General features: G+C 27.9%; 1 protein-coding gene and 1 long non-coding RNA gene across 3 annotated transcripts in view; one reads left to right on the forward strand and one right to left on the reverse strand.

The window, feature by feature from the left end:
• LOC100197018 (palmitoleoyl-protein carboxylesterase notum2) overlaps positions 1 to 13,918 on the reverse strand; it is a 29,135-nt gene extending 15,217 nt beyond the window's left edge. Inside the window, exons 1-5 of one of the 2 annotated variants that reach the window (XM_065792708.1) lie at positions 13,698 to 13,918; positions 12,694 to 12,867; positions 12,534 to 12,586; positions 12,309 to 12,410; positions 11,792 to 11,852 (exon numbers count right to left, since the gene is read on the reverse strand). In XM_065792708.1, the coding sequence (XP_065648780.1) occupies positions 11,792 to 11,852; positions 12,309 to 12,410; positions 12,534 to 12,586; positions 12,694 to 12,867; positions 13,698 to 13,762 (455 nt within the window). In that variant the 5' untranslated portion in view covers positions 13,763 to 13,918. Of the gene's footprint in view, positions 1 to 11,791; positions 11,853 to 12,308; positions 12,411 to 12,533; positions 12,587 to 12,693; positions 12,868 to 13,054; positions 13,192 to 13,697 lie in introns of those variants that run through there. The other variant, XM_065792709.1, reaches the window with a different exon arrangement.
• Positions 13,787 to 14,183, forward strand: LOC136078038 (uncharacterized). The gene is made up of 2 exons (XR_010637467.1): positions 13,787 to 13,899; positions 13,992 to 14,183. It is a non-coding gene; the product is annotated as an uncharacterized LOC136078038 (long non-coding RNA).
• Positions 14,184 to 25,000: the final 10,817 nt, after the last annotated feature.

Below are 25,000 nucleotides of genomic sequence, written 5' to 3' on the forward strand. Positions count from 1 at the left end.
TATAAAATTTTAAGAATAACACTTACTTCAAACAAAATAAATGTATAGCTTCTAATTCTACAAATTTAATTTGAAAAGTTGAAATAAAATTTTGTGTTTAAAGAACGTCAAAGCTGATCACAACTCTTTATTCTTGCAGCGTCATGTTGAAGTTTACATAAAGATATTTATGGCTGATCACAACTCTTGATTCTTGGAACGTCATGTTGAAGTTTACATACTAATACTCATAGCTGATCACAACTCTTTATTCTTGCAACGTCATGTTAAAGTTTTGCAGACTGTTATACTAGCTTTGGTGACAAGCTTGAGCATGGTACAGAAATTTTTGAAATAGTAGCATTTTCAAATCCATTGTTTTATTTGATGACCAGTGGTATCATGAACAAACTAGTTGTAGGTTTAGCAATGATTTCGTCGCCAATGCACGCAGCCAATGCACAAACTAATTGAAAAATATGAAACCTTTCATGGTTGTCATTGATAACAATAAGTTTCCCGGATAAACAAACTATGCGTTTCGTAAAATTACTAACTTTCTTAAGGTTGATAAACATATCTGGTATAGTGCACCATTTGAAAGAGACATCCATGCAGTACTGCTTCGAATTTACTTTAAACCAAATACGTGCGTATACCTTTTGAATATAAGTTGCAAGAACAACAAGGTTTTTGTCATTCTTTCCTAATGACTTATATGATTGGAAGATACGATTAGCAGTTGCTTCATAGTTTCCAATGCTGATGATATTTTTTTTCTTTAACGATCAAAAATTAGATTTTTAAAATCCAAGATTTGAGCTCTTCACTAGTTTTCCCATCCATAAGATTTTCAAATAAGTCAAAAAAAGCTGGATGATTTTCTTGCTGTAATGGAATAAACCAAGTCATAAAAATACATTTTTCTTCTATTTTTGTCTGAGCAAATTCATAATTCCATTAATAAAAAAGCAAAGTGAGAATATTGATTTTTACCACAAATAAACCGCTAAGCAAATTTCTATTATTTTTCTATAATATATATATACAGCTTATTCAATTTAGTGCTGCAGATAAGAAAATTGGGAGTATTCAAGCTATCATATAAAAATGATATTTATTAATATTTCATTAAAAAAACATTAAAATAGAACAGAGTTTATGTGTTGTTCTATTCTATTTCACTTGTGCACATAAAAATATCCTTTCCCAAAAATTAACTCCCCCCAAAATTAGAAAAGGTTTAAAACTTACTAAGTTTTAAGAAATAGCGTTTTTCATTACTATTTTTTTAGCAAAAAGATTTGAAAGGACTGCTTTTGCTGTTTTTTTGATTTTTATTTTCTATTGGAATTATTAAAAATAATAATGTTTGTTATGTTTTTTGACATTTATCTAAAATTTTCACATGCTATCTCGTAATTTTCACAACAATTATACATGAATTTACTATTAAAATACTGATTGGGTTGAAACTTTCATTTGAATTCGTTTGATCCGTATTGCTGTAAAGATTTTGCCAAAAAATATTTTGTTAAAATATGTAGAAAGTTGTAAAGTTTTTTCAATGTTATTTTTGTGCGAGGAAGGTTTTGGCAACCATATTTTTTCCTATTTTAATCGTATTGGGTGTGTGCAAAAACATTAAGACACCTTATAAACTTTTTTTCTAATCTAATAAATTACATATACATTCAAATATTATAATCATTTATTTAGATATGGGTGTATATAATATATATATTTCATGTTCTATATTTAGTGCTTTTAAATATTTAAAAGAAAGTAAAAATCCAAAGAAACATAATGGGTATTCTGCTAGAGAAGACGCTCGAAATGTTATTGGCGCAATAGCTCAATAGAGATTTTAAAAATCTAAACTTTAACCCATTTCGGGAAGTAATTATTAATAACTTAAATATTTTTCAAGAGACTCAATTGAACTTAATTGACACACCGTATTTTAGTCCTTTCGACTTCAAAGTATCAATAGATCTCAATTCATTTTTTATTTTACACGTAAACATTAGAAGCATGCAGCAAAATATTGAGAAGTTAAAAAATTTTTTAAGTATTTTAAATTACGCGTTCGATGTCAAAGCCCTTACAGAGACTTGGCATGATACAGAAAGTTCTGTTGAATTGAATTCTATCTAAAAGGTAAAATTAAACCATTTGAAAATTTTATGAAAAATTCTATCATAAAAATTAATAATGAAAATAAAAACCTATATATTATTGGGGACATAAACCTTGATGGTCTGACTTATCAAAATTCTCCTAAAATAAAATCATTTTTTGAAATGCTATTTAAACTCAACGTCTTATCAATAATTAATAAACCCACACGTGTTACAAAAAACTCAGCAACTGCGATTGACAATATCTTCATTCATAACCACTTAAAATCAACATTTGAAACTGGAATTTTCCTAACAGATATTAGTGATCTTTTTCTTCTTAAAAGTAAATTATCTAAAAATTGCGTCTGATAGTCAACTAAATGTTATTAATTTGAAAAAACGTAACATTAAATTTTGTAATATTAACAAACTAACGTGTAGATTAAAACAAGAATCATGGAGTAATGTATATAAATGCAATGATACTAAACCTGTCCACATGAGGATATTAAAGTTAAGGCAAAAGCTATTGCTAGTCCATGGATAACTAAATCGCTATGAAATTGCTCAAAAATAAAAGCAAAAATTATATAACAAATTTCTAAAAAATAAAAATACAAAAAATCTAAATACTTTTACCAATCGTTAATCAAAAATGAAAAAAAAAGTTATTTCAATAGGCTAATTTCGAATTGCCAATTCAATAGTAAAAAAACATGGTCTATAATTAATAACATCATCGGAAAAGACAAAAATATTGCTCCTACACTGCCTAAGAGAATTAATATTGACAACACCGATATATTCTGTCAAAACCTAATCTCAAAGAGTTCAACAAGTATTAAACAAATGTTGGACCTAAACTTGCCAACAAAATATTGGCAACATCAGAATCATTTAAAATCTGTCTAAAACCCTCAAATAACAAAATATTATATGATAATGAATTAAGTTATAAAGAATTTAAAACAGCGTACTCTTCTTTTAAAAAAAAAAATTCCCAAGGATATGATAAAATCTCCAGAAATATAGTGATTTTTAACAAAACTAGCTTAGGCAAACCTTTGTTTCATATACTGAAACTTTCATTAAAGTTCGGTATTTTCCCTGATGCTCTTAAAATAGCTAAAATAATCCCAATTTACAAATGCAACGATTATTCGGACATTACAAACTATAGACCTATATCATTACTTTTTGTATTCTCAAAATTGTTTGAACGCGTAATTTATAATAGAATATTCGAGTATTTCACTATAAACAATTTATTTTACCCAAAACAATTCGGGTTCCAGAAAAATCACTCAACTGAACATGCAACTATTGAAATAGTCAACCATATAACTAATGGTTTTAAAAAACAAGCAAATATACTTTAGGAGTATCTATAGATCTATCTAAAGTATTCGATACAGTTGACCATTGCATTCTCTTAGAAAAAATTAGGCATTACGGTATAGATAATACAACATATTCATGGATTAAAAGTTATCTTACAGATAGAAAGCAATATGTTCATAATGAACAATCCGGAACATAAAATGCCGTATGCGGAGTTCCGCAGGGATCAACCCTTGGCCCGCTCCTATTCCTTGTTTATGTTAATGACTTTTGTAATGCATCATTAAAACTAAATTCAATAATATTTGCAGATGATACAAATCTATTTCTTACCAATAATAATATTAAATATCTCTATTCAGATATGAATATGGAATTAAATAAAGTTAATATTTGGTTTAGGGCAAACAAACTGTCACTTAATATTGAGAAAACAAATTATACTCTATTTCATAAAAAAAACAAGAATTAAACATTCCAATTGAGTTGCCTGAACTTTATTTAAATGATAAATTAATTAAAAAGCAAACAAGTATAAAGTTCCTAGGAATTCTTGTCAATAAAAGTTTATCCTGGCTTCCCCAGATAAACTATATTCAATCGAGTCCGCCCATACGTGAATATTTCAAGTCTTAAATTGATATATTTTGGGCTGATTCACTGTTTCATTAACTATGCTAATATATCATGGGCAAGTACGCATAAAACAAAACTTGAAAAAATTTATAAGCTACAAAAACACGCTTGCCGAATCATATTCTCTAAATTTAAACGTGAACATGCAAAACCTCTTATGAAAGATATGAAAATGATGGATATATTTGAAATAAATATCTATCAGCATCTAATTTTTATGTATAGATACCACAACAATCTTTTACCAGTAAAAATTAATGATAAGTTCGAAATAAAGCTGAATGATAAGTATAGTCTAAGATCAAATAGAAACATTAACTATAAATTGTCTCGGAAATGTAACAAACTCTCAGAATATAGTATATCTTATCGAGGACCTAAATTATGGAATGAATGTCTAAAGGATTTAAGTTTACTGTGAAGTCCTTAAGTTCATTTAAGTTTCGAGCAAAAAAAGAAATTTTTAAAATATAATGATCTTAATAATTTAAAAATTATTTTTATTTTAACTAATTAATTTTTTTGTTTGTTTGACTATTTTACCGGTAACTTTGCTACTTATTTGCTTCCTAATACAAGCTTTATATTATACGTGTTATATACTTCTTAAAACGATCTCTTTAGTATATTTATTATAAGTTTTATATTTATATTATACTCGATATTAATGTTGTATATTTACGATTTATTAAAACGATTTATTACTCTTCTTATTTATTATATAAAACTACGATTTATTATTTTTTTAAAAGGGACTCTATGAAAAAATTGCGATAACGTAATGTTATCCTTATCTTCTTTGAGTTCCTATCTGCTTTAACTTTATTTTATTGTAATACTAGTGTATACTCTTGTAACAGAATTTATTTTATATATATTTAAACGAGCATTGTAAAAATTATAATACTATGTTAAACAGAAAATAACACAAAAAAAAAAAGAAGCTCCAATTAACATATCAAATGGTACTGGAATGTTTGAATGGTTTGAATGTTTCGATAAAAATAACTACGAGCTAGACAACCAAAGGAGCTAACTGAGAGCAACCCATGGAAAACTGCACTCTGCTCGAGTACTTTATTCATAGTGTGTCAAGTGTTGTCATACCAATCCTTACAATTTGACTCCAAACCAGCAAAATCGGCGTTTAAACATTTGTGCTTTTTTACTATCCAAACTGGGTACTATGAGTTGGCTCAAAAATTTAATTAGTGACGAGAGTAACTTCTTTATTTTAATCACTGATTTAACCCCGACTGATTACTAATTTTTTCTTTCATTGAGCGACAATCTACATGGTAAAGGTTTTAAAAATGTAACTCAGCTCAAAGCATACTTGATTAAAATTTTTTACCTCCACGCTTAAAGATTTCTATTTTTAGTGCATCCATTCTTTGCATACACATTGATGAACAATCATGGATCATATGTAATTGGCTAAGTTTTATTTGTTTATATTTTTATTGTGAAATATTAAAAGTGACTGATTATGATTGCATACACCCAATAATTTTAAGCAACAACTGTGTATTAGAGATATGACTTTTTTTTTAAAAGATTATCCTCATATTATTTATTTTTTTTGAGTTTTTGGCGCAACGAAATGCAAATTGCAAGTGTCAACTTTTAAAAAATGAAAAGTGACATTCTTTAAAAGTTGACGCTTTTGTATGGTATTTTCTGTTTAAACATAAATCTTATCCTCATATTGTAACATGGGGAACAAAAACTACCAATCATATATTTTTAATCATACCCCTACTGTGTATTATGTATTTTTAAATTTTTTTAAATATATATTCTTTAAATATATATATATATATAGATATACATATATATATATATATATATATATATATATATATATATATATATATATATATATATATATATATATATATATATATATATATATATATATATATATATATATATATATATATATATATATATATATATATACAGTATTGGACAAAACATTTGCAACCAACATCGAACAATGCTAAAAAGTGTTCCTAATTATACATGTCTTAAAAACGAAACGAACTATACTACCACAGCAAACAGTTCAGGAGTCTGGAGTCATAGCATGCCATGACATGAGCAATCAGCTGACAGGTGACAGCACACAGGCAAAATTTCGTTGACAAGTGCCATTTTGCAGTGGACAAAACAAGTGCAACTTTTTTGGTTTGTTTCATTTTCTTAAGTCTAGTCCGTGTCAACGTCACGGAAGTTTTTTAACAATTAAAGGAAGTATCCAGAAATTTCCAGAAGTTTCCAGAAGCATGCAGAAGCTTACAGAAGTTTCCAGAAGAGGCATCTAGAAGTATCCAGTAGCATCCAGAAGTATCCAGAAACATTCAGAAGCATCCAGACGCACCCAGAAGCTTCCAAAAGCATTGAAAAGAAGCATGGAAAAGAAGCATCTAGAATCTTCCAGAACAGGTTTACACAGGTTCATTTTACTATATAAGAGACATGTAAATTGACATGTAATTCAGTATATGGAAGTCAATCAGTCAGTATTATCAAGGCAGTTTATCGAAGTGAGTTTTATCAAAGTGTTTTATCGAAGAACATCAATAAAAGAAGTGAAATACAACAATTGTTTCATTACATCAATACAGTCCACATCCAACCAAGACGTTGTGTTCCACAGAGCATTATTGTATCATCACAAGGTAAATGTAACACGGTAAGCCTTGAGAAGCGTGATTATTTATTTTTACTATTTTTATGACTTCAAGTGCAAAAATGGCTCCCGACAGTCTTGGATTGGAACTAAGAAAGAAAATTATTGACGATTACGTAAGTGGAATGTCACAAAAAAGTATTTGTGATAAATATCGCGTGAAAAAATAGACCGTATCAAGACTATGTTCCAAATATCGTTCTACGGGGAAGTTGGCAGCAGATAACAAAGGTGGAAGACCGCGTTCCACCACTTCTGAGAGGATTCTATGATCGTCAGATCCGTCAAGAAGGATCCCTGGATATCATCAGCCTGCCTGTATCGGACCGAACAATCAGACGACGTGCTGTTGAAACCGGATTGTTTTCTCGACGCCCTGCAAAGAAACCGTTGATTTCACTAAAAAACTAGAAGTAAAGACTCCTGTTTGCTACATCTCACATTGAATGGAATGTGCAAAAATGGCAAACTGTCCTGTTCAGTGATGAATCAAAGTTCAACATCATTGGGAGCGATGGCATTTGCCGTGTACGTCGACCGGCCGGAAAACGCCTCGATTTATGTTACTGCCATAAGACCGTGAAGCATGGTGGAGGCAATGTTATGGTCTGGGGGTATTTTTCTGCTAACGTTCTAGGTCCAATACATCGAAACATTGGAATAATGGACCGTTTCATGTATAAAAATATCCTGAAAGATGTTGTGTTACCTCATGCTGAATGGAATATGCCAATAAAATGGGTTTTTCAGCAAGACAACGATCCGAAACACACTGCAAAAGTAGTCAAGCAGTGGTTTTAAGACAACCACCTGTCGGTGATGGATTGGCCGCTTCAATCTCCGGATCTTAACTCTATCGAGAACCTGTGGGAGATCGTCAACCACAGAATTAATCGTGAAGGTGTTCGTAATAAGGATCAACTGTTTGAACAAATCCAAAAGACCTGGGCAGCGATTCCACAAAGTTTCATTGATCACCTGATCGAATCTAACCCTCGAAGATGCAAGGCTGTGATCGACAACAAAGGATTTGCCACGAAATATTAATAGCGAAATACAGCTTGGTCAACATTTTGTCGAGTTGCACTTGTTTTGTCCAGACGGAAATCAACTTTTTTTAATACTTTTGATTAATTTGTTAATTTTCGTGTACAAATAATGAACTTTGTGATGAATAAAACTTGAAGAACCTTGTCCTTAAAGAGTTACATAGTTATTTCTCTAAATTGAAAAAATGCAGAACTTTTATATAAAGAAACTAAATTAGCATTATTTGGTTGCACTCGTTTTGTCCGATACTGTATATATATATATATATATATATATATATATATATATATATATATATATATATATATATATATATATATATATAAAATCATTATCATGTTAGGAAAAGTTATGCTATAAAAAGATTGCGGGATGGTTTTGTTATTATATGTAATTATATTACACGTGTTATAAGACAATAAAACTATTAGAATCTCTGTTAAGCATGCATAATAATAATGACTTAATTACAGTGGTTATTAGACCTAAACATGTTTTTTTACTCCGAAATGGTGCCAAAATAGAAACAGCTCCTTTAAATGCTTTTTAGTCGTAAAAATCAGGGTAACTATATAAAAGATAGACAAAGCACGAACACCCCTAGTCTTAAAGTTTGGTCAAATGTAACGTCATTAAGCAACGAAATTGATGAAGGTCAAACCACTACAAGATGCAAAGCTGTGGTATTTTATACTTCTTAGTTTTAGTTTAAAAAAGCTAAAACCAAGAAAACAGATTTAAATATAACAAACTGCGATATATTTAGGAGTGATCGAAATAGTAAAATTGGTGGTGATGGTGGCAAGGGCGGATCCAGACCATGTCGAAAATGGGGGGCGGTTTTAACTTTTTTTTCGATTTGGGGGATGCAGATGATCTAGTAAGGGGGGGGGCAATTTTCAGATTAAATGATTTGTAAGCAAGCAATCACACATTTTTGAATTTTATTAAAATTCTAATTTTATTTAGACAGCCTAACTATATTATTTCCGTTTTCAAACAACTTGCTGTGTTTAATATATAAACTTACAAAAATATATAATTTCAAAACATTTTGAGGAGGAGATGGAGGGGAGGGAGGGGGCGACCACTCTCCCTATGGATTTGCCCTTGGTTGGTGGTGACGTTTGTTATAAATTGTATAATATAAATTGTTATACATCGTATATTAAAAACTTGACTAGTTTTTTTGAAGTTAAGATTGACCAACTCAACAAATATTTAATAAGTATGTTCGCAAATTTAAAAATATATATTTGGGTGCATTCATTGACCCTCTAGATCATTTGAAAAAATCAAAAATGCAACTATTGTTTCAATTTATAGTGCCAAAAATTTTGATGATTATTTTTGGAACAGCTAACATTTAAAGATTTTTATTTCGACAAGTTTTTCTGGAATAATGAAAGTGTATGCTTATCTGGTGAGAATAAAAATCAAATAAATGATTCTGGAAAAAATAAAATAAATGTTCGTGGAAACAACTTTAAAAAGCTTAATAGCCTATGACTAATATTCCAGAATTTGGTAAATGAATTCTTGTCATTTACCAAATTTTATTTATGAATTTTAGTCATAATTTATTTACTACCCGTTAATGTTTAAAAAACATGGTTAATAACAAAACTAAAACTTAACCTGTAAAGTTTTAATTTCAGACTACCAAACAAAATTAATCAAATTTTAAACATTAACTAGCTAAATTACACAAAAGGTTTTGAAAACTTCTCAATAACTAATAAATATTGATTGAAACAAATCATTTGCAAAAAAGTTTGTTAACAATTATCACGCTATAACTCAGCTTGTTGGTCATATATACCAAAAATTAATGAACAACAAAGTCAAGAAAATATTCAGTTAACTGTGAGCTGAAGTAAGCACTAAGAATCAAAAACGATGTGTATATAAGAAGCAAGTAGTTAAACTTGAAACTGGTGCAATCACGATTTAAAGCGAATATATAACAATGTGAAAAAGTTTGTCAAGTTTGTTAAGCGAAACGTGCAACCTAAAATTATCAAAAACTGATAGCTGATCAAGTTTGTTTGTTCAAACAAACCAAAGGTGTAAATTAAAATTATGAAGAGCTTATAGCTGATAAAGCAAAAAAAGTGGTTCAAAAGTGTTGTATCAAAATAAAAATAGCACAATATTAATTTAAAGCATTAAACTAAGACTGTGCTGTTTCATTTATAAAATACAATTAGCGTGTACCATAAAGTTAGAAATTATCAAAACTTCCAGATATAAGTCTTGAGGTTCTTTAAAAAAGCTATATAGTACGTGAGACATCATTTTGAATAGCTTTGTTATTCAAGTATGGAGTCTGTACTTATAAAAAGGCTTTTATATACTTCAAAATGTGAAAAGGTGCGCAAATAAGTTAATACCTGGAATTATACAACATTAAACTAATTTGAATTTAGCAATATTGACCGAAGGAGGAAAGCATGGTGATTTAATTCAATTTTATCAATGTAGCTAAATTATTATTGTCGTTGATCGAAAAAACGGAAACGAAAGAAAATTATAATAAATGGGGAGATAAGAATCTTTTAAAAATGTTATTAATTTAATAAACGCATGGAGAAGAGTGTGTTAAGGATAAGAGATTTTTTTGAAAAACATAAACCTAATTAACTTTTTGCAAGTTGCATAAAACCGTATTAATTATATAACCGTAAGAATTTATAATAATTGAGGTGTGGGAATACTGCAAATATGTTTAAACTTATGTAATTTAATTTAAAAATATTTGCATAATAAATTACATCAGATATATAAGTTTAAATTCTCTTCTTTTAAAGAAGATAAGGGACTACATTAGGTGTTCTATACTAAGTGTCCTACACTAAGTGTACTACTCTAAGTGTACTACAATAAGTGTACTACACTTGTAATTTGCGTATATATTGTATTCTTGCCATTTTAATAATATTATGTATACTTGCTGATTGTTTTTAAAATAATATTAAGATTAAATCTGTGGTTACTAAAAAGTAATTTTTTAATTAGCAAAATTTATATTGAATTTTTAGAAATTAAAAATTTTGATTGGTATTAAAAACTAATTCAAAGTAATTAAACAGAATGGGAAGGAGGGGGTATTTGTTTAGTCCTGAAGTATCCGAGCTGCACGCTATATACGGCCAACATAGGAGCAACGTTGAAATTGTTAGGCCAACTTTTCCTTTATGCTGGCCCAACGTGTTGTGCTGCTTAGGTAAGAACATTATATAAATTGCCTTAGTTTAGCTTTCTTAGAATGTTAATTTTTAATGTGATTAATGAATAAAAACTTTGTATTTTGTATATAATATAAACAGAAGATTATGCATTATTTATATATCATACAAAAAAGGTATTTATAAATATTTTTCAAACCATATTTATTTAAAATATAAATAAAGTTGGTTTTATTTATATATTATATAAATAAGGCAAACCTTTTTCATTAATTGTATTACAAAGTGACATTCCTGAATAAACTTAGCTAAATCAAAATATACTGTAAAGTGTTAATTGAATGTCCTAACTCCCCTTCCCCCCCCCCCCCCCTCCTTCCTCCTCCTTTTAAAATTAAGTGCTTTTGTTCAAACAAATTTTAAAATATACGCCGTAGTAGAACATTCGGCATACAATAAAGAGGATCAAAGTTCAAATTCACTTGAAGTCTCTGGAAATACTGACTGAACTTGTTTTTTCGCGCAGTGCCCTTGATTGGCTCTGGAGTGGAACAGCGGGTTTGATTAACAAAATTCGTGTTCGGGAGTATAGACTTAAGAGTTGCAAATAAAAAAAATTACAAGATTTTTTTGACTTTTAAATGTTTTCTATGTTGAAATCAGCATTTTTGAGAACCAGAAAATTAAATTATAAAAGTATTTTAAAATGTAAGCAAAACGAGGGTCTATTACAGTGAGCTCTAACAAATGATTATAAAATAATAACTAAAAATTCTTACACGTGATTGTAATGGTAAAAAAGTGGATTTGAGTTTGAATCTGGATGAACCATTCCGTCACCTAAAAACAAAGGTAAAGTTTATAAAAAAGGGGGTAATATTGCACATAACATATTTGACTTAATAATGTTATTGTATATTATACTTGCAACCAAACAAAATAAACAATAAAACATACAACATTAAGTAAAATACAAGCAGTTTAAAAACATCAAAAAAGTGGAAACTTTAGAGTTGAAAAAATCAGTTTTTTCCATATAAAATTACTAAAAAAACACAAGGATTTTAAATTTACTGTTATTTAATACCCCCGATAGTTTTTACAACGTTATACTCCGATTATGTTGCTCAGTAAAATACTACAGAAGTTTTATTTTTAAAGCTTTAATAGCTTAATACAATAAATATAGCTTTATGTCACAGTTTTTAGTAAAAAGAAGACTTTAAATTTGTAAAAGAAAAAAAAAACAATACATTTGTTTATTTTATACAATATACATGCTTAGTAATTGACTACCTTTCCGACAATCATGCCAAAGTTTAGACGATGTCATAGAAAACAAACTTGAGTGGTTCATTCGAATTGTACACGAAGCTTCATTGTGACAAAACCAACCTCCTAAATATACATAACTAAGAACATTTAATAAAAAAACTTAATTTTGATTTTGAATTTTTTTTTTTTTAAACCAGCTGCATGTGTATTATAAAACATCAAAATACGTTTGTTAAAATAATTTACCTTCTAGATATATGATCCAGTCCTCACTATTTTGATTTTCTCTCAGATAATATCTAAAAGAAAAACCTCTAAAGGTTTTCTACTTTGCAACAACGTCAAAACTACCCTAACATTTTTGAGAACAAGAAAACAGATACAGTTAAAAATTAGAAACAATTACCCTGATTTTGATCCATCATTACATGTAATTTTCTCGTCCATTAAAAAAACTCTTTCCATTTCTGCTGTGCAATCTGTTTGTTGTTTGCTAGAGCCATTAGTAACAATTGGAATAGGATTTGCAATACACATTCGTATAATAATACAAAAACTGATCGTTTGAATAAAATACATTCTAAAGTTAAATAATATACTTGACACATTTAGTATATACATGTTCACAATTTGCTGTAACAAAAATTTTGAAAAAAAAAACTTGATGAACTCAAATAATGTGTTTTTCGCTGATGACGTTAAACCGATAAAGTTTCAGGCTATGACATTTTATGCAGATGCATCTTAAACTTTTCTGGAAAACGTACCTGCATAAATATCTTTATTTTTTTTTTACAAATTGATAAAATCATAATATGATGGAGCTAAATATTTTATGAGGTCCTTAATTTTCCAGTGTTGACACTCTATTTTAAAGCAATCATTATTAAAACCCATTTATCTACACCCTTAAACCGGAAATAACTTAAATATTTTATTTTACGCGCGTAATTTTAGACTCGGAAAACTTTTTCAAAAGCCAATATTGAAAAAATGCCGCTCACAAAAAAAAACTTGCTCGATGGTATTAATTACAATACTAATTAATTGGATTAAACTTGAAATTATTTTTATTTTTTAATAGGCGTTAAATGTTTTTTTATTTTTTTTTTAATTTTATATATGAAAAACATTTTAATAAGTTGTGAACAAAGCAAAACCTAGTATACACCTAACATAAAATCAATATCAAAGTAATCAAAGTTAAATAAATTTATTTATATATATGCATATATATATATGTATATATATATATATATATATATATATATATATATATATATATATATATATATATATATATATATATATATATATATATATATATATATATATATATATATATATTATATATATATATAAACATAGATAACTTTTTATTTATATACAAAGAATTGTTTTTAATGTTACCTTGAATTTTTACTGAACGTTTCGGCATGTAACAATGAAAATTTAAGAGATTGCATCAGCGGCATCAATTAAAATATATTTAGATAACGGTCTGATGAAACGAAGGAACATTGACGGTAATAGTTTTGAAAGACTTTTTAATAATAGTATTGAGATTAGCATAGCTTTTTAAGTGTCCACAAAGATAAATGTTCAATTGAAGGTAAAAGTGAATATTATTTATGTTGCCAAGAACTTCAACGTTGTTTTTTATTTTTTTTTGTTTAAATGTTTATTATATAATTAATTTTTTAGCGTTAAGATTACTTGCGTTTGAAGATGTAACCACGAAATGATGTTTATAGTTTCAATACGATTACAATCATTCTATTGAAGGCGTTATTAACAGCATACTATTAAAGTACCAATATACCAGTAAGACAGAACATAAGTTCGTCAAAATGTTTTTTTAGTCAAAAACAGTCAAAAACAAAACAGATATAAAAATTACTTCGTTTTTTCTTGACTTTTTTAATATTATATATGTTTCTGCTACCAGCGAACTACTAATATTTCAAGTTTACTTTTGTTACTGTGGTTATTTAAATAACTATGGCTATTTAAGCAAGCTTTAATGTTTAAACTTATTTAAATATTGAGATAAAATTAGTATTACTTTCATTTTATTGTACCCGCTTGCTCTAGAGAACAAACAAAAACCTGATATGTGTTATCTGTTGGATTAAACAGAAAATCAATTAGGCGCGAAATTAACCTACAAGTGCCACTCTTTAAAATAAACACTTTTGTTCTCAATTCGACTTTATTCTTCGACACAACAAAAAAAGATACTCAGAACACAACACCTTGACTGTTGTGTTAGCACTAGCGATGCGTAAAAAAAATGGGTTGTGTGATTTAATAGCACTAGCGATGAGTAAAAAAATGGGTTGTGTGATTTAATAGCACTAGCGATGCGTAAAAAAAATGGGTTGTGTGATTTAATAGCACTAGCGATAAGTAAAAAAAATGGGTTGTGTGATTTAATAGCACTAGCGATGAGTAAAAAAAATGGGTTGTGTGATTTAATAGCACTAGCGATGCGTAAAAAAATGTGTGATTTAATGTTTAAACTAAAGAAAAGTTAAAATAACATCAAATAAGAATTTCAAAATATTTAAAAACAAGTTTAAAATTAAAATTAACTTAAAGTTGTTTAAATAATTTAAATTGTAAATAGTTTTCTTAAATAACTGCTTATTTAAGCAGTTATTATCGAATCCAACTTTTCTAGATCAAGCAGATATTATGCAGATTACAGCACGATAAGTTTAAACTACAAACAAGTTGTTAAAAATGCAGGTTACACTCAGCACGTTAAGTTTCAATTATAAACAAATTGTTAAAAATGACTTGATGGAGAGCTATCTCAGCTCCAAACAAGTATTTTTTTAAAAAAAATCAGAGATAATAAATCAACATAGTAAACAGTTTATATGGAGATATCTGCGTAACTTCCGCCGTTCAAAGTCAAACGTCATTCGGCGCATAAGGAATTTTTTTACATTAGTCGGCAATTTTTACTAAATAAGTTTTATTTGAAATTGTATAGAAGTTCTGCAAACCTAAAAAGTTTAAAAAGTTAAACAGAAGTAGTTATTTTTTTTAGTTATTTTTTTGTTTTGTTCATATTTAAAATTATTTTCTTTGTCAAAGTGCTTTGATTTTATACGAACGTCGTTCGCTTTCATTTTAAGGTTTTTCAATTATTTTTTAATGACGTCTCAATCCAACTAAATAATAGCTGAGTTTTATTTAGAGTGCAATAACTCATACTGTTAAAAGAATTTTGCTATTATTTCAAAATCTTAAAAAGTGTTCAAAATTGGAACTGTGATGTTGTAACCAACGAGATAATTCTTGCTAGTAATTGAAGTAATATAGGTATGAATTTAATAGTGGACATTTTAAAAACACAATAGATGTTGATTTAGCACAACAAACTTTTTTTTTTTTTTTTTTGCAGTTTGAAAAAGCAAAATTAAAAAAAAAATTTTAATTCGATTTTTTTGAAATTCTAAAATAAAATAAAAAAACTTTAAGAAAACATATAATGTCTTTATTGTCGTTAAGTCTTAGTTTATGGTTGTTTTTAAGAATCGAGCTCTTGCTATTATGCGTCAAGCCATAATCTATTAACCCAGGTTATGCGTCAAGTAAAAATCTATTATTTTATATCGGACATCATGCCAAGATATATATTTATTTTCTCCTGCATAGTTAAAAAAATATATTCATTAAAAATATAGTGTTAAAATATGTTTGTTGTTTATGAAGACCTCTTGCAATCTCAGTTTTCAAAATAAAGTGTTAGAACATTGGATTTATGAAGACCTCTCAAAATCTCAGATTTCAATATGAATATAAAATCCTAAACTAAGCTCATTTATAGATTTATAATAAAATAAAATTTGAAAAAGAAACATTAAAGTTGATGTTATTAAAAATGTTGCTCTTATGTTTTTATCTACAATTATAAAAATAACTTCAAATAAAAATTAAGTAAAATTATATTTTATATCATAAATAAAATATCATTGAATAGCTTATAAAAACGTTGGTTAAATGTCTTCATTTATTTTTTTTTCTAAGTAAATTTGCTTAGGCATATCAAAATGTAAAAGGAGTTTTTTGGATTGATGATGAAGAATGTTCTAAAATCTTTGACCTCTCCACCTCATCTTCATACTTTTTTCTTGAAATACCTCATTTTCAAAGAGCTTCTTAGCACTGGCGTTACGATTGGCGGTTTACAGAAAAAAATTTCGTTTATGTAATAATCGAAAAATTTAATAGAAAAGCTTTTTCGATTATGCAATGAAAAGCAATAAAGTATTGCGTCGAATTGCACGAAATTTTTCGATAAAAAATGATTTACGGTAAATCACCCAGCGATTTGCTCTATTTAAATGACGGCATTGGAACTACCTTACTAAATATTGCATTCGTAACTTATGGCGCGCGATTCCTTATCTAAATATTGAAATTTACCGCATAATCGCATTGCGGTAAGGTTAGTGCTTAGTGCCGCTTCATAAATAATTTATGAGTAAAAAAGATGTGCGAATTCTATGTTTTTATTGCACACTGGTGGCCAAAGAGACCGCCATGTTTTATATCGTATAGCTCAAATCAAACGTCTTCTATTTAATAGTATTGTCTTGTAACAATAGAAAAGAGTTTTTTTTTAATCCGAACAAAGTGTAAAGAGTAATAAATAAAAGGGTAAATCTAGGGGGTATACTTAATACTTAAATGGTAATAAGTAAATACTTATTACCATTTAAGTATTTTAGATACTAAAAATTTAAGTATTTTAGATAGTATGTTAAAAAATTTTTTTTTTTAAAAGAGTAATTGTTCCATCAAAATTAGGGTTGAAAATTTCCGAAAAATTTTTTATAGCGTTAAACCTATAGTTATTATATAGTTTTATAAAAACTTTTTTTTTCAAAAACATTTTATCATCGTAGTATTCTATTAAATACTTCAACAAAATACATCGTGGGTATTCTTTAAATACTTCAACAAAAAATATAAAATAATAAAGACCCTCAAGCGAAAATTTTACATCTTTAAGACAAATTTTTTAATCATAAAAATTTTATAAATTTAGAAACGCGCATTTTTTTTTAAAGCAATTAAACGCTACAATTGTTATATGTTGCAATTACTTACGTCACTTTTATGAAACAAGAAAACGTAGATGTTTTCCGAGTTGTATAACATATTTCTTTTACTTCTCTCTACTACGATGTAAAGTATTCACAAAATACTAAGAATAAAATACTTTTTTAAGTTAACAAGTTTTATTGTGTATTATTTTTGAAGAGTGCTTTAAAGAAACAAAGATTTTTAATGTGAAAAGATTGCATTTAGATAATCTTTACTAAAGGTACATGTTACAAATGCATTAGCTGTGTTAGATTATCATAATTTATCTAAAAATGACATTAGTAAACACATTTGATCTGAATGTTCAGTAAAGTAATAATAAATTAATTTGCTTGGTATGATACTTATAAAACACAGACACACACACACACACACACACACACACACACACACACACACACACACACACACACACACACACACAAATCGAGGGATTGAAAAATACGGTATACATTTAAACCATTTTAAAGCATAACATTAATTGTTAATTTGTTGATTTAAAGCGTGTACACGAAATAAATGTGAAAGTAGAAAAACAACTAAAAAAAGTACTCCTCAATTTTTATATCGAACCAAGTAATAATTTTAATACAATAATATAAGAAGATCAAACATTAAAAAAAAATAATAATAATTTCTGTGGGAATCTAATAAAATTTCGAGCTGTTGCTTTAGTCGTACCCATAAACTTGCGCACAGAATAAGAATAAAAACTATTTGATGCTTTTTTAAATGATATTTTAATATCTTTATATGTTTCTGCAAAGCTTTTTTTGTTTTTTTCATTTTTCTTTAAATAATAGCCTAGTACTTTTCAAAAACTCTCAATTCTGGGCAGTTTGGAGGATTTTTTGTTTTGGGCACAAATTTCACATTATTCTTTTTATATCATTTCATAGCTAGTTTACAATAATGAATTGAAGCTAAATCAGGCCAGAACACAGGTCTGTTGTTGTATGATTTAATGAGAGGTAAAAGGCGTTTTTGTAAACATTCTTTAACATATGTTTGACCAGAAAGTGTGAACTGAGAAATATAAGGTGCTGATTTTTTGACACAACTGCAAATAGCTTGCCAAATCAAAGCTTTTTTAGCGAACTTGTCATGCTTTGTGTATTTAAATTTCTTATCTGCTTTTCCTCTATATTTGGCAATATAATAAACAGCACCAGGGATTTGTTAATGATCGTACTTGATATAAGTTTCATCGTCTTCAATAATACAGAAATTTTTAGAAATAAAATTGTCACACAACTTTCTGCCGCGGGTTCTTGCACTTTTTTGTTGAGTTTCAGAACGGTTGTGCACTTTTTGTTCTTTGAAAGAATGAAAACCATGTTTGTTTCTAACTTTTGCAACAAATCTATGAGAAAATCCATATATTTTTGTACGGTCTCTTTGTGAAAGGCTTGGGTTATTCTTAAAACTGTTAACCAGTTTCTAACTAGTTTTATATCTTTAAAGCCTTTCTTTCTTCCACCACCAGATTTGCGTTTGATCGATTTTGTTTGAAAAAAACGTTGAATAACACGACTTGCGGTGTATGGATGTATTTGCAACGATTTTGCTATTGAATTGTAGCTACTATTAGAATTTTGTAAATATTTGTGCATAATTTTTTCTCTTACGTCTTCTTCTTTTGTCATTTTTAAAACTAATTTCAAGTTAAATCCAAAAACTAACATATTTTTTTGAAACCACAACACGTTGTAAACAAAATACAAATAAATTAAAAAGATTTTAATACAACTACACTGAAAAAAAATGACGTGCTTATTCTTTCACATTTATTTCGTGCACACGCTTTATAAAGTCAAAAGTGCCCTAGCAAGGTTGTGGCGAGTGAGACTCAAATCTTAAAAGCACTTATTTAAACATAGCGGTGGAATTTATGACCTCAAAATCATTGGTTCTTTATTTTTATTGCTAACTATATTTTTAAATAGTTCAAATTTAGCAAAAATGTTTCATCACTCTTTGCCGTTCATCAATCAATAACGGTGATAAATCAAGAAAAAATTGTAAAATACTGTAAGCATTCAATCAAGTCTTTTTATATATAATTTTATAATTTTCAGTAGCTTTTAGGCCAATTTAATATATATTGAAAAATGCTCCATCCCGTTTGTGGATAGAGGTGCAGATTATGTTTACCCTTAAACAAAGCTTGCTACGCCAAGAAACATCAATATGCTTACCAAATAATAGGATAAAACAATTTTAGAAAATTTTGAAAACAAATTATCGTAGTTGCTATTTATAGCTATAATAAAAAAACTCAACAAAATACCATAGAAAGTGTTTTTCAAAGGGTATTTTCTAAAATTTTTATCAAAAAAATGTCCATAGTAACTGCCTAGATAAGTCATAAAGTTTTACCCATTAATTATAAAATAACTTTAAAATTTCCAAAATTGTTGGAAAGTTTCCGGAAATTTTCCCGTGTTGAAAATCTCCGGGAAATTTTCAACCTTAATAAAAATAGAAAAGAGAATTTATAAAATTGAAAAAAATGAAAAGGGTCACAAATGGGGCAAAAAATAAAATTGAGAAACCTAAACCCATTTAAGCATTTTAGATGCCCATTACAAAAAATTATATATATAAATTAACTTTCAAATAGTTTAAACATAACTTAAAGCAATAAAAATGTTTGAAAATATTTACAATATAAATGCATATATGAAACATAATCCAAAAAAAACTGAATAATTTTTTTCCTGCTCTAGTACAGCATATAAAAGTTAACGCTGAATTAAACTCTTCTTCCATTAAAAGTAACTACAGAGTCGCCCTCCGTGTTTAGCATACTCTTCTACGCGTTTAAATCTTTTCAATGTAGGTTTAAATTAAGAATGAAGTCTCCACATTGTTTGTTCTAATGTTACAAGACAAATACTCTTGAATAAAAAAGTTTTCATTTGAGTGACACGACTTAAAACCTGGCAGTCTCTTTAGCCACCAGTGCGTATTTTACACGTATTCACAAGTAACAGCGGAATCAAACATTTGAGCAAGTTTTATTTTCACATTATTTTTTCATTATTTCATTTAGTCTTTTAACAAAAAAAATCAGTGTTTAGTAAAGGGTTTTTTTACTAAAGGTTTTTTAGTAAAGGTTTTTTTTTACTAAACTAAAATGATAAACTTATCTAAACATTAAAAATTATATTTTTATTACGACATATAGATGTTGTAATAAAGTCGCCAATGTAAAAAAAAAAAAAAAAAAACAAACAAACGAAAAAAAACTTTTTATTTAAAAGAATGCTCGCTCAAAGCAAAATTTTTGCTCAATGTATGTATACTCCACAAGCCAGTCAATGTATGATTACTCCAATCTGTCTACGGCTTTATCAGCACACGACACTAACATCCTAAGGTAATAAAATTTCAAAATGCCTTATTTAGCGTTGCAAGTAAAATCAAGGCAATACAAGAACGTGTTGTAGAGTTCCGAAACAAGTTTGATTATGTCAGAGTTGGTAATTCAAAATCCTTATCCGAGGAAAGGAAAAAAAACTCAGTGATAAAGATATCCATTAAAATAAGTTGAAGTAAACGACAAAGTTACTTGATGAAGAGTTTATGTCAAGTGATTTGTCCACGTACATTAATTAGGTGATCTAATTTACTGTATGTATTGCACCTTCTAACATCGTGTGCAATTCCTGTCTGCTTTTTCCAAGCTATCTTTCTAACACGACTACTTCTGTCTTTCGCTCTAAAATATCTTCGTTCTCCCCAAACTCACTTTACTCTTGGTCCGTAGAGCAGGTTATGACGCTCCTTAAGGAGCTGAACTTGTCTTAGCGGGTCTTAGTATAGTGGCCTCCGTATGGCAATTAGCTGGAGGAGGATAAACCACCATACCAAATTTCAAAATATCTTGTTTAGCGTTGCAAGTAAAATTAAGGCAATACAAGAACGTGTTGAGAAAACACGTTTAGAGTTCCGAAACAAGTTAGATTATGTTAGAGTTGGTAACTCAAAATCCATATCCGAGGAAAGGGAAGGAACTCAGTGATAAGATATCCATTAAAATAAGGTGAAGTAAACTTAGGAATATTACCTACAACTAAGATGTTCAGTGGGCTGTTATTAAACCAACTAATGATGCAAATAGCTTGTCGAATGGACAAATAGAAATTAGCGAATGTGATAGACTGTTAGACACGTGTTTTTAAAAAACAAGAAGATCGAGAATTTTCGATAACTATTAAAAGTGACGCTCCTGTTAACGACGCTAAGCTTTTAGAAAATACTAGCACCATACACAGATAACTTATATTTGGTTATGCATTCAACTTATAAATTCAATAGAACTATCAAGGACGGGCAAAGATTTTTTAAAGTAAAGCTGAACACTTTAGTAAAACTCATTCCACACGATGTAAAAATTAATGAAATGAAAATAAATCTAGACTTTGTATGCTCTCAAAAAATAAATCCTCTCAAAGCATTGTATTTCTTTAACTTATCTTTAAAAGAGGGAATTTTTCCGGGAAAGTTGCTAAAATAGTCCCAATGTGTAATTTGTACAATTTATTTTTAATCGAGTAGTTCTACTGATCATGCAATCTTACATATTGTTCAAGATATATATAAAAAATTTAATGAAAAAAAAAAAAATACTTTAGGTGTCATCATAGATCTAAGTAAGGCCTTGGATACAGTTGATCATACAGTTGATCATATTCTTTTTCTAATATATATAAATGACTTATGTAATGCATCTTTAAAAATGAACTCGGTCATGTTTGCAGATGACACAAACTTATTTCTCACCAACAATGATATCAAGAAATTATATGCAGACATGAATATTGAACTGTGTAAAGTAAACAACTGGTTTAAGGCAAACAAACTCTCCCTTAACGCTGAGAAAACGAAGTATATACTATTTCACAAAAAAACACAAGAAGAAAATCTTCCTCTCAAGTTGCCTAACCTATCTCTAAATGATATACTAGTAAATAAGCAATCCAATATAAGATTCTAAGGAACCATTGTTGATGAAAAATTATCCTGGCTTCCACATATAATATATATCCAGTCAAAAATCACCAAAATAATAGGTTTGATGTATCGAGTTCGCTCCTACGTCAATAAAAATAGTCTTAAATTAATCTACTTTGGGCTAATTCATAGCTTCATCAGCTATGCAAACATTTCATGGGCAAGTACTCAAGCGGCAAAGATTAAAAAAATTTATAGTCTACAAAAACATGTCTGCAGAATCATTTACTCAAAAAATAGGTGTGAACACGCTAAGCCCTTAATGAAAGATATGAAAATGATGAATGTGTTTGAAATAAATATCTACCAGCATTTAATTTTCATGTATCGTTATAATCACAATATCTCTCCTATAAGCTTTAATAACAAGTTTAAAATAAATAAAAATGATAGCTATAATCTTAGAGCGAATATGTCTAACACATATAAACTGTCTCGGATAATAAACAAATATTCAGAGTACAGCATTTTATATCGAGGTCCAAAAGTATGGAATACTTTTCAAAAAGGATTCAAAGGTACGGTAAATTCGTTAAGTTCTTTCAAGTTTTTAACAAAAAAAGAAATTTTTAAAATATAAGAAACGTTTTTGGTTAATGATACTTTGAATAATTTCTCATAAATCTGTTTTTGTTTTATTTCTACTTTTGTTGGTTGCTTATCAATTTTATTAGCGAATTACGCGTTTTATTACGATATTTTATTGAAATTTTATTACGCATATTGTAACATATTACGATATATTTTTTTGAAATCTTGTTATAGGGGCTCTATGAAAAGATTGCGATAACGTACTGTCATCCTCATCTTCTTTGAGCCCCTATCTGTTTTACTTATTTTATTTATTGAAATTTTATATTACGAAGTTGTAAAATCTTATATTAAGTTAAAACAAAGAAAGAAAAAAAAAAAAAAAAGAACTTTATTGTCAGAACCTATGGCATCAAAATCTATGGTATGGAAAATTCAAGCTTGACTTGGTTTAAACGTTATTTGTCTGACAGGAAGCAAAATATTTCCTACAATGATGGAAAAGATGATTATTACAAGTGTCCCCAGGGATCAATTCTTGAACAAGTTTTATTTCTAATTTATGTTAAAGACGTAATAAATTTTCTAATATTTTAAACACAGATTTATTTGCCGATAATACTAATTTTTTTTAATGAAGATAAGAATATTTTATTTTCAACAGTTAACAAAGAACTTGATAAACGAACCCAATCGTTTAAGTTCAATAAATTACACATTATTCCATTATGCTCATAAAAAAATAGTATATTGAAACTTCCGAATCTTTTTATTGATAACACAGGCTAACAAAGTTTTACTTTTTTAGTTTTTTTTTTTTGCATACAATGCTTTTTATATAGTATTACTCATTCTGATTTCAAATATACAATTATTTTTCTTTTATAACGTCAACTTTTAAAAATATTAGGGTTCAAATCCCAAATATTAGCGGTAAAATCCCTAATATTGTTAATTAAAAAAATTTCTTCAAAAGTATGTAAACCTGGATTTTTTTACAGAGATTTAAAAAAAATTGTTTTTAATATAAATGAATCTTTAATTGTTTGTTATATTATTACAAACAATTAAAGTTAATTGTAATATTTTTTTTTAATTATTTTGATACTCTTTAGCGTTTTTTCAATATATTTTAGATAAAAATTTAATCTTAATTTTTAATCAATAATTTTAGATAAAAACCTTTATTTTAAAAAAAAAAAAGGATTTTTTTACAGAGATTTTAAAAAACATAAACATTTAAATGTTTATGTCTTTTAAAATATCTGTAAAAAAACGCTTCTTCTTTTTCTTTTTTTACAATTTTCGGAATTTTACCCCAAATAAAAAATATAAAAGGGATTCGAACCTAAATATCTTTAAAAGTTGACGTAATAGAAGAAAAAAGATCGCATATTTGAAATCAGAATGAGAAACACTATAAGAAAAACATATTGAATGAAAAAAAGTAAAAAAGTAAAATTCCGTTGGTCTGTGTAATACAATAAAAAAAGAAATGCCATTAAAGTTTTTAGACGTATTTCTTGATGAAAACATTTCATGGAGAAAATGAATGTAATTGAAAATAAAATTTCAAAATATATTGCTATATTGTACAAAGATAAACATTCTTGTTTGAAATACTTTTTATTTATACGTTGTTTCCTAACTTATGCAAACATTGCCTGGTGCAGCGCCAACGTTAAAAAACTAAGTAAACTTCTCTGCAAACAAAAACATGATATTAGGATTATTACAAGTGAAAATTGTCTCTCACATGCAAAAAGTCTTTATAGCAAACTTAGTATACTAAATGTTTTTAAATTAAATCTTTATCATACTTTTATATTTATATTTAAACTTGATTAAAAAAATAGCACCGTTGTTATTTAACTCTTTATTTTAAAAAATTATTCATATATACACCACAAGATATATACACCACAAAATATAAACCACAAGAATTTCAAATAACAGCTATAGTCAATCCAAAACCTGTTATTCAGCCACTAAATACTCAATCACAAACCGAGGACCTAAACAATGAAATACACTTTTAA

Source organism: Hydra vulgaris, chromosome 03 (assembly GCF_038396675.1).
Source record: "Hydra vulgaris chromosome 03, alternate assembly HydraT2T_AEP".
Classification (NCBI taxonomy): Eukaryota; Metazoa; Cnidaria; class Hydrozoa; order Anthoathecata; family Hydridae; genus Hydra; species Hydra vulgaris.